The 10,234-nt window shown below is 43.7% G+C and overlaps 1 protein-coding gene across 1 annotated transcript; it reads right to left on the reverse strand.

Moving 5' to 3' along the window:
• LOC128441836 (SHC-transforming protein 4) lies at positions 1 to 9,516 on the reverse strand. The gene is made up of 13 exons (XM_053423980.1): positions 9,432 to 9,516; positions 8,769 to 9,331; positions 6,342 to 6,412; positions 5,469 to 5,529; positions 5,265 to 5,384; positions 5,102 to 5,155; positions 2,897 to 2,948; positions 2,645 to 2,771; positions 1,897 to 2,086; positions 1,545 to 1,617; positions 1,056 to 1,143; positions 827 to 974; positions 1 to 750 (listed from the first exon to the last, which is right to left on the reverse strand). Exons 2-13 carry the CDS (start codon positions 9,327 to 9,329, stop codon positions 622 to 624), a joined length of 1,674 nt encoding a protein of 557 aa, XP_053279955.1. The 5' UTR covers positions 9,330 to 9,331; positions 9,432 to 9,516; the 3' UTR covers positions 1 to 621.
• Between the last annotated feature and the right edge of the window lie 718 nt (positions 9,517 to 10,234).

Here is a 10,234-nt window from a genome sequence, read left to right on the forward strand (position 1 = left end):
TGGGGAACAAAAAAGTTATTATTTGATATTTACCAGCTTATCTGAGACTAGACTGCAATTCTGCGGCTGGTTACCAAGAGTATTTGAATTCCATATTAAGAACATAACAGGAAAGTGGAATGAAAAGTGGTTTTCAAGTAAAAAAAGAGGCAGGAACACGGAAGAATAACAAATCAAAACTTTAAAACAACAAACAACGAATGAAAGATGAACTGAGCATGTAAAGAGAGTGAATCTGAACGCCTGCCAACATTCTGCTCACTTCCTCCCGATACCAGTGATTGTGCTTGGACTTTGAGTAAACACCAACAAGTTCATCCTGAGACAGAGAGGAGGCTCTGCAGGCCGGCAGCTGCTCTCCCCCCAGGGAGAGGCACACGTTTACTCACATGTCAGGAGCTATTCACTGAACATATACAACACATGTGGCTTCATGGCCAAATAATAAAAAGACTGTGGAAAGTGCTGGATTTTCACATGTTGAAATTGTCAAGGAGCTAAAAGTGTTTAAAGGATTTAGTTTTTTTTGGTACATTGTCCCTCATCTCACTCAATGCTGAGACCCTCCAGCGCTGAGATGCTAATGTCTGCACGTGTGACTACGAAGCCGATGAATGTGCATCAGTGTCTTTGCAGGATCGGCTGCTTCAGCAGCAGCTCGCTGCTCCCAGACACGATGGGTGTCTGGTTCTCCACGTGGAACCGCACCAGGTGACCGACACTCAGAAACACCTGATCCCGGGTCCGCACCTGCTCGCACAGAGAGGACAGAGCGTTAGCCAGCTGCTGGTCTGTCGACCTCCTGCGGTCGAACTCGCACCTTTACCTTTCCATGGGGGTCGATCAGCAGCAGGTGGCGCACGGTGGCTCCCTCCAATCCGCTGAGGACGTACTGCCCAGACGCAGAGCTGCTCTCTCTGACCAGGAAGTCCCCACTGCAGGTGAGGAGGGACTCGGCCTGCTTCCGTCCCAGCCTGGGAGGAAGGACACAACGTTACTGGGAGCAGAAGAGGGAGAGACAAACCAGTAGACACGTTCAAGTGGGTTATTCATACCTGCCGTGGAACCAGCCTTCCTCCTGGATCAGGTCCTGGATCAGTGACTCAGAGAGAGGAGAACCCTGTCCACTGACCTCACATCCCACTGAGTTCATGGAGACACAGGAAGTTAGTCGCATCAACCAGGTTTATATCTTGGTTTATTTTACTTTATCTTTAACTAGAATGTCACTCAGGAGAGAACATATCACAGCCAAGGCCCAGCAGTCCCCTTATAATCAATCAAGCATCATCTCATTGGTGTCAAATTTATTTTTATGAAGAGCAATACATTTTTCCTTGGCAGATTGTTGAAATGTTGAAAAATGCCACATCTCAAATGTTAAAGAAAGTGATTTTAAAATAGTCCCTGGATCTGCACCAAAATTGAATTAGAATAAATAAATCATATATATGTTTTTACTGTTTTCTTATGCAGATACAGTTCAGTGTAAAGGAGATATTGTGGTTTTGTAGTTAGACTGGAAATGTACTAATGATTTTCACCTCTAGTTGGAGCTGGAGTCTCTTCTGTGATGGAGCAGTTCTCATACAGTGAAACAGGCCGAGGCAAACAGACCTGCAACAGCACGAGATGAGTCATACACACAAGATCTGTGTGTGTGTGTGTGTGTGTGTGTGTGTGTGTGTGTGTGTGTGTGTGTGTGTGTGTGTGTGTGTGTGTGTGCGTGTGTGTGTGTGAAAATGGATATTAGGATTTAGGCGATTGGGGGGGTTACACCTCCTGTACAACACCCCAATAGTCACACTGTCACACTGAATGAAACATATCGTCTGTTATAAATAAAGTGTTTTCTCGATTGAAATGAATTAGCATCACCAACAATCTTTTAAACACCTCTTGAATGTCAGGATCTTGTTTGCTCTCCTCCCTTGTGATGCGCAGGTCCTCTATCCCACCAGGAGGGGGCGTCTTTCCCGGGATCAGATTGTAATAGTCACAGTGCTCATGGGCTTCACCTTCCTGTTTGACCTCCTGCTCTGTTGTTGTCTCCTCTGTCCAATCGTTACTGATTCTCACTGCTGACCTGCAACCAGCAAGGCACAGGATGTTAACCTCACACGCACACAGACACACACACACGTACAGAAACACTTAAAAACATAGATTTCATGGAATTAGTTTGTGGACACTGATGAATAGCAAAAATGTATAAATGTCATTATTGATCAGTTAATCAATGAATCGTTTTGGCTGTGAAATCTATTGTGAAAATCAATTTCTCAAAGCCCAAACTAACATATTCAAACTGTTTCTTTTGTCCAACTGAGGACAAAAATCAAAACTATGACTTATTTACTAAATACCTAATTACACCCTTTAACACCCACATTTGTGAAGCTTTTGAAGAAGTAAATGTTTCAACTTGTTGCTTAAAAAATGCCTCAAACAACAGATTATCTAAATAATTTGATTTTCGAAAAATTAACTAATCAAACTTCTTTTCAGTTGTAGAGAAATATGGGAAAGTCTGGATCAAACTCTAGAAGTTCAACATTTACTATGATAAAAGCATGTGTTAAATGTGTGTTAGTTTATTGTGTCTCATTAGTTAGATACAGCTACAGTGCACAGAGGGACGGACCTGGGATCAGTGCAGAGGAGCGAAGGTGTGTGGCTGAGGAGCTGGTGGAAACGATTCTCAAAGGCCTGACCGATGCTGTTGATGAGCTCACAGGCCCGACCCTGAGGACACTCCAGGATGTGACACGCTGACGGCGACAGAGAGAGAGAACATAACGTGTCAGCATATTTGGAATTACACGACAAAATCAGGAAGTCCAGTGGAGACGCAGTTAATCCTAATAATAAAGAGGAGCACCCAGCTGTTGCCTACCTCTCTGATTGGTGAGGTCTTTGGCAACGTAAGCGATGTAATCGACCACGTCCTGTAAAGAAAATGTCAACAAATAATATGTAGAACACAGTTGAACAGTAAATAAGAATCATCAAGTCAGAAAAGCTACAGGTCACAACCACAGACTGTAAATAAAGAGGGACGACGTTTCTCCCTCTATTCAGAGATGAACCCATGATGAAGTTTGTATTCATGGGAGTAATATACAGAATCATAGCTGCTCATAGAAACAGACAGTGTGTCCATGTAAAGTTTGCATGGGGAGTGTTATGTGCAACTAATCATAGAGACAAGAGACAACATGAAAAAACACTTAAATCTGCATTCTTGCCGAGAGTAAGATGTAAAGAATAAAATCTTTCCTCCTCCCACTATCCAGAATATATGTGGTGATTTATGACCTATACTGCAGCCAGCCACCAGGTGGTGATTATGACGCTTTGGCTTCACTTTTCGGGAGCTGTCATGTCGTCCATCTTTATTCACAGTCACACCAGTTTAGAAACTTTGAATATTTCCTATATTAAATTGAGCTGGGGGTGTTTTGGATCTTTGTTCCCTTTAATCAAACTTTTCATTTTTTAAAGAATGAATCCATTGTTGTTTTTTTGTGTGTGTCTGTGATAATAAACCTCCCGTCTGTGTTGTTGTGCAGTTCAGTTTACAACCTGTACATCTCAAGGGCTTTAGCATCTGTAATCAGCCGCTCCATTCATAATTTTATCTGAAAACCAAAGCGGACCTTTTCCGTGACTGGTGATTCGTGTGTAATCACTGTTTAATGAATTCACTCCTTATCAGTGGTTCCCTGACACAAGGGCCGACTCAGCTGTTTCACCACAAAGCCTCGGTGGCAGATTGATTTTAATTCCCTCGCTATCTTCCACGCGCCCGCTACAACTCGGCGAGGCTTAGAGCACACGACAAGATTATTTCAGCTAATTAATTAAACAGTGAGCCATAATCCCGTCCAGAGCTCTCGCCAGTGTTGTTCCCCCCAGAAGAGAAACTACCGTCCCCCTCTCCCTCTAATCTTTGGCCATTGCAACCTCACTGTATCCAAACTGTTTATTAATCAGGGTCTGACCCAGACAGCGGCTAATAACTGACACTTCCTGTCGGCTGCACTGACATTAACAGAGCTGCATTGATTTTCCATTTTTTTTCCCTATAGAGCGTGTGTATTCATTCATGAGGGAGAAAAACCCAAGTCCTGTCATATGGAATTAATGTGGGCCCGGAGGGAGCAGGCAGGACAGTAGAGTTATTAGTGTGAAGCAGTCGGGACGAGGTGTGAAGCTCATGAAAGCTCCTGCAGGCTTGGACGGTCGCATCAGGGCACAAGAGAGGATTCTGGATTTGATGCTCGTGTTTTTGTCGAATACTCCGAATACAAGAACATAAGAATAGAGCAGAAATTTACTGAGTATTAAAAATATATGAGACACAATTATCAAGTGACTCGTTAGAGCTTTCCTCAACTCAAGTCCTCATAAGACTAATAATACATATTTCCTTTCTTTGCAAATATCAAATTTTCTAAACTAAACCACTATTTATATACATATATAGGTCTATCATATATATTTATAACATGCAGTAGTTGGAAGAATGTGTATGAACAAATTTGAAAGTGAAACTGGGAAAACTGTTGTTTGCAGATTTTGTTATGTTCAGACAAACTTTCCTTCCATCCCCATAAATGCAATAAAAGAAAAACATATTATTAAATGTTTAAACAGAATTCAAAACTATGTGAAAACCTATTCTATTATTATTCATTGTTAGGGCAGATGTTTCTTACAGTTATTTTTAAACAGAACAGTGCAAGTCTGCATCTGTTCCCTTCTTCACATCTGAGGCTCTTTTAACTTAAGAGCGGTTGTTTTTTTTAGATCAAAAACATCTTCTTCTCTTAAGTTTGCAATCAGGACTAAAATCTTCCACTTAAGTCAAATATTTCCTTTTTAGATGCTCAGATAAAAATAGACTCCGATCTTCCAGAAAGCTTCAAAAGATCAAGTGGCAGGAAATAAAAATAAATACTTAACAAATGGCAGCAAACCAAGTCGTAATCAAACACAATCAAATTATGTGTGTCTGTCTGTGTGTGTGTGTGTGTGTGTGTGTGTGTGTGTGTGTGTTCCCATGTTTAACATATGACATGTGAGGATAGGAACATACTGGTTCTCCTCCCGAGGCAAATGAAATGGCCTGCATGGGGTGGTGGGCGATCTTCTGAGGAAGAGAAGAAAGGGAGAAGAAGAAGAAAACGGGGTTGGTTTTCAATACGTCAACACTTCTGATGCTCAGCAGTTAGAATTGGGTTTGTGTGTGAAGCTGTCACCTGTGAGGAGGAGGCGGTGATCAGAGTCACACTGTCTGTGGAGACGGTGACGATGATCCTGCGCCCGGAAAACTGCAGGTTCATCTGACCGAGAACAGCCGACGCCCCCTTGTACACCGACTGATGAGGACAAAAATCCCTGTTACTCAGTGTGTATCTGTGTGTGCGTGATTGTGTCTGTGTGTATGTGTGTGTGCGTCATACCCTTTTAGTTTTCACTGCTGTCTTGGCTGACGTCCTCTCGCACAGTCTGCTAATCGCCTCTCTGCACACACATATACATTTTCACATTTCATTTTCATATATTCTATCAATCAAACATTAACCCAATATTTAAAGTTTTGTGATAGTTTTTTTTCTTCATATTTGATCGAATTCATAATAAGTTTGTTCTACTATGTTTTAAACCTCAGTGTCTTGTTCTATTTGGAGCTGGTCTCTTTTTGAGAAGTCTGTAAATTGAGTGATTTCCTGCTTAGATAAATAAGTAATATACAAAGAAAGAACCAGATTACAGCTAGAAATGGTCTGAAAAATTGTAATAGAGGAAATCCTGATTGCCTGACTGAACATATCCCCAGTTCTGTGGCTCGGGTCAGAGGTCAAAAGATACAAACACACAGAGAACCAACATCCCACCACAGAACTAGACAGGAAGTGCTTTTCTTCTCAGTGAAAACAAAGTGTATGTGATGGACCCAGAGGTCCTGAGACTTTGGAAGATCATTAGGGGGAATTTCATCTAATTAGATTTTCTACCCCATCGTTAAGGAACGTTGCTGTGAACAGAAGTTGCTCTGTAGGATGATGATGGGGAGAAACCCATGCTCGTGAAATGTTATACATTTAATTTAATTTTCCCTTTTGAAGTCATTTTTTTTAAAGAAGCTCCACATGTCTTGAGAAATACACATTGATTTAATGTAGTCAGTCAGATTCAAGCAAATGTTGGTCTCCTCTTCCGTACATCAGCAACTTATTCATGCACGGTTTTATTCTGATGTCATATTCTCATGTGTACAGTATAATATATTTAAATATCTTTTCATATTGTGTGGTGGTGGAGGGACATCCTACCGTGTCACTTTCATTCTGGTATCAAAGTCGAGGTTCCTCATGGACTGGGTTACCTCCACACTGCCCATGTACTTGAAAACACAAACCATCACCAGTTATTCAGATGTCATGTGATTCATGTAGAAACAGTCCTGATAAGAGTCTTAAGTGATCCCAGACTGAGAGCAGATTTACATTAGGCACTGTTTCCGTCCCCACGGGACTGAGAGATAAATCCGACAGCCTCAGAGACAATTAACAGAAAAGGAAAGAGAAACAAAGAGAGTGTAGCAGACATGACTGACCTCTTCTCTTTTTTTATTCCGCAGTCTGCAGTTTTGATTTACCTCCAAGTAAACACAATAAAAACTCTCTTCATGCTTCTAAAAGTCACGTTGATGTGAAGAGGAAAAATGACTCTAGTAAAGTTGAAGAGTTCATGACCCATTTAGATTACACATGCAACAGATTTAACATTTAGACCTCAAGCGATAAAAAACCCAAAAGGTCTGGAAACCTCATTGTACTGTTGGTTTCTACTCCCAGTTCCTACTGGGAGAGAAAAAAACAATCTCAAGAGAGGATCACAATACAAAGGTTAGAAAGTCGATGATTTATCGTGGAATTATTTGAAGCATTTCATTTTGCAGACTAAATGTAATATAAACCTTTCACTTTGTCTTTGATTAATCAGCCTCTATGCAGACGACAGTTAACTCTATATCATATCTTTTCTGAATAAAAATGTCTGTCATGCTTTCATTCTATCATTGGCTGAAGTAGCCAAGAAGTCATTAAAAAATACCCGTTGCGAATCCAGCTTCCTTTAGTCAAAGAGTCTAAAGCGATGCTAGGGACTCTGGGTGAGAACTCAATATGATCATCAGTGTGCTCCAAAGCTATGCTAGCATTCCTAGCAGCCCACTTACATGCAGGAAATGCCAGTGCTAGCATGTTGATGTTTAGCAGGTGTGATGTTCATCATCTTACCCTTTTTCACTGGTAAAAAAAAACCTACTAACCCCAGCTAACATCTGGCTTTTTGTTTTCAAAGGGAATGGATTCAATTCCAGGGTCAAATGACAACTCATTTGATTTTCAGGTTGTACGTCAAAAGAAACTAGATGAGAAATGAAGGCAAGATTTGCTTAAAAAAATGTATGAGGAAGGTAACTGTGTATCCGATTTCATGGTAACATTAATAGTTGAAACACTTTTATTTTCACTCACATTTTTCACTAGGTAAAAGTCAAAGATCGTTTTTTTAAGAATTTTGTTCAGAAATTTGTCAAACGGTGTTAGTTGTTGCTAAAATAATCAAGGCCTATATATTTAACAGAATAAGAACACTTTGATTGGGAGTTCAGCAAATGAATGAGGATTCATCAAGTCACGAATAAAGAAAAATGTCAACATCTAGTTGGTGCTAGCAGAGAAGTCAGGAGATCAAAGTCAAAAAGGCGCCTGACCAACCTAGCAGTCCTAAAGTTTCTTAATGGTTTTGGAACCTTCTTCTTATACTGTTGCCTTGGGTCAAAGAACCCTGGAGTTAATTATATGTACAGTTGGGCCTATGAACCAGAATCGTGCTCTTTAGAAATTGTTTATTTATTAAAATAGTTTTTTCACATCCTGACACTTTGATAATAGAGAGACGAGGCGGCTGGAGGAGCTGTTCACACAACCAGGCATCATTTAGGCCATGTGCTCAGACACGCTTGGCCAGTCACATGTCTGGCTTCGGCAGACCCCACAGGCTGGAGGCAGGATGAGTAAGTCCATTGATGGAGACCAGACTTAAATCAATACATGTGTGTGTCGGTGGAGTGGCTGTGCAGGAGAGTGGTGTGTGTGTGTGTGTGTGTGTACGTGCGCCTGTTTGTAGAGGACAACCAGACAGTCCGTTCTCATTCCCATCAGTGGTCAGCTCGCACGGCCCCCGCTCCTGATCACCCATGCGGACACACCTCCGGTTCTAGGAGGGCACGGGCTCCAGCGATACCGGATACACACACACACACACACACACACGCATGCACTCAAATACACACACGCAAGCAAAGCTGATGTAGAGAGGAGCAGAGAGCCAGGATGAGTCACTACTGCCTACACAGGAAGCTCCGTCTGAGAGGGGGGGGGGGGGGGGGGGGGGGGGGGGTGTACGAAAAGGAGTGTGATAGTGTGAATAGAGCACAGGGAGAGTGTGTGCGTGTGTGTGTGTGCGTGCGTGTTGGTGTGTGTGTGTGTTGGCACTGGTAATACTGTGTCACAACTCTCTGCTGGGACCCTGGATACCACATTAGCTGCACTTCTTTTTCATTTGTGAGGTGACGAAGCTTTGCACTGACACACGTTCGACATCTTATTACTTTCACAAGTGAAAAAACTCAAGATTAGTCAGGGAAAGTAAACTCCTGTGTGCCGTGTACTGGTGAGCATGATGGGTACCTTGATGTTATGATGCACTGCTCTGTTTGCCGTCCGCACCACTGAACAGTCATCTTCTGCAGAGGAAGTCTTCACACAGCAGGGTCCACCTCTGTGCTGTGGGCAGGGGGGACAGCCGGGGGTCCAGGGGAGGCTGGCCATCCGGTGCAGGGTGATGGGTCTTTTTCCGCAGAGCAGGGCTAAGTGACCCCGGCTTTGGCCACCGGTAAACGGAACATGAACGGAGGGTTGGCTACAAAGTCTCTGCTCGGGTCCTGATCCCCATTGTGTCCCCGAACAGGGTCTGTCAGCGTGTCCGTCAACGCTTCTGTCCCCTGCTGCGGTCCTCTGTCCCCTCAGGCCAGACAGAGGGAAGGGACTCTGCAGCCGGATGTTGGCCACTCGAGGGATGAAGTCCCTCAGGGTGGACAGCCCTTGGTGTGGGGGTGCCCCGGGGTCCAGTTGGGCAAAATCAGAGTCCAAGGGGAGTTCCCTCTTCAGGGGCGGCATCCTTTGGGGCCGATCCTCTGGAGATGTGACGGAGTCGCTGCGCAGACGACTGTATTTGGTGCGCTTGAGCATGCCTGTGGGGGGGGGGGGGGGGGGGTGAAAGTGTCACAATCACATTGAAATAGCTGCAAACGAGATGAGCTCCCTGTGATGAGTCCCGACTGGGAAGTGTACCTGGGTAAGGTTTGCTGTCTCATAATCAGGTAACTGGACCGACGAGAGCACTGGGAAGTGAAAGAGAAGAAAAAACCCAGAACCCCTGCCAGGAATTAGACGACACAGTGTGGTTAGGTTTGACTGGAGACGGCAGATACAAGAAGAAACGAGAAATGAAATCTGATTAATCAGCTGATCACTGGGAGGTTATCTGGCGCGCTGTGGGATTCCTACTCACCAGCGTGGGACTGTGGATGTCCGGTGCAGTCTGAGGTCCAGTCGGCTCCCCTCTACAGTCCCATCTCATTCAGCCTCTCCGTCAGGCTTCCAGCTCGGCTTCACCTCCACTCGCCTCCTCTCCCTCTGAGGCTCGGCACAGAACTGTGCAGCTTTTTGTGAATGAACTTTCTCTCCTTTTTTTTTTATGAATGAGAGGCTCTTGCTCACTTCCTCTGTCTCTCCGTGAAGGTGCATGCGGTTGAATGTGTGAATGGAGCGGAGGGGAGATTGACAGACTCCCCTCTCTCTCCCCCTCCCTCACCCACACACGGCCCTCCAATCACAGGCGGGTAGGGTGACTCATGCTGTACACACACACACATGCACACACACTCTTAATACAGTGAAGTAGAGCCAATAGAGTACATGAGCGCTCTAATCCTCTCTTCTAACATCACTTCCACCTCAGAGATGCTGTTGAAGTGGGTTATTAATACATTACTAGCTTGGCTTTAACCTCAAAATGGTGTTTCCTGTTAATTTCGGGGGGGTGTAGTGATTGTAAGTGCAGCTCAGATTGACTTGACCTCACAGTAGGAGAG

This window comes from Pleuronectes platessa, chromosome 1, assembly GCF_947347685.1.
Source record: "Pleuronectes platessa chromosome 1, fPlePla1.1, whole genome shotgun sequence".
In the NCBI taxonomy this organism is placed as follows: Eukaryota; Metazoa; Chordata; class Actinopteri; order Pleuronectiformes; family Pleuronectidae; genus Pleuronectes; species Pleuronectes platessa.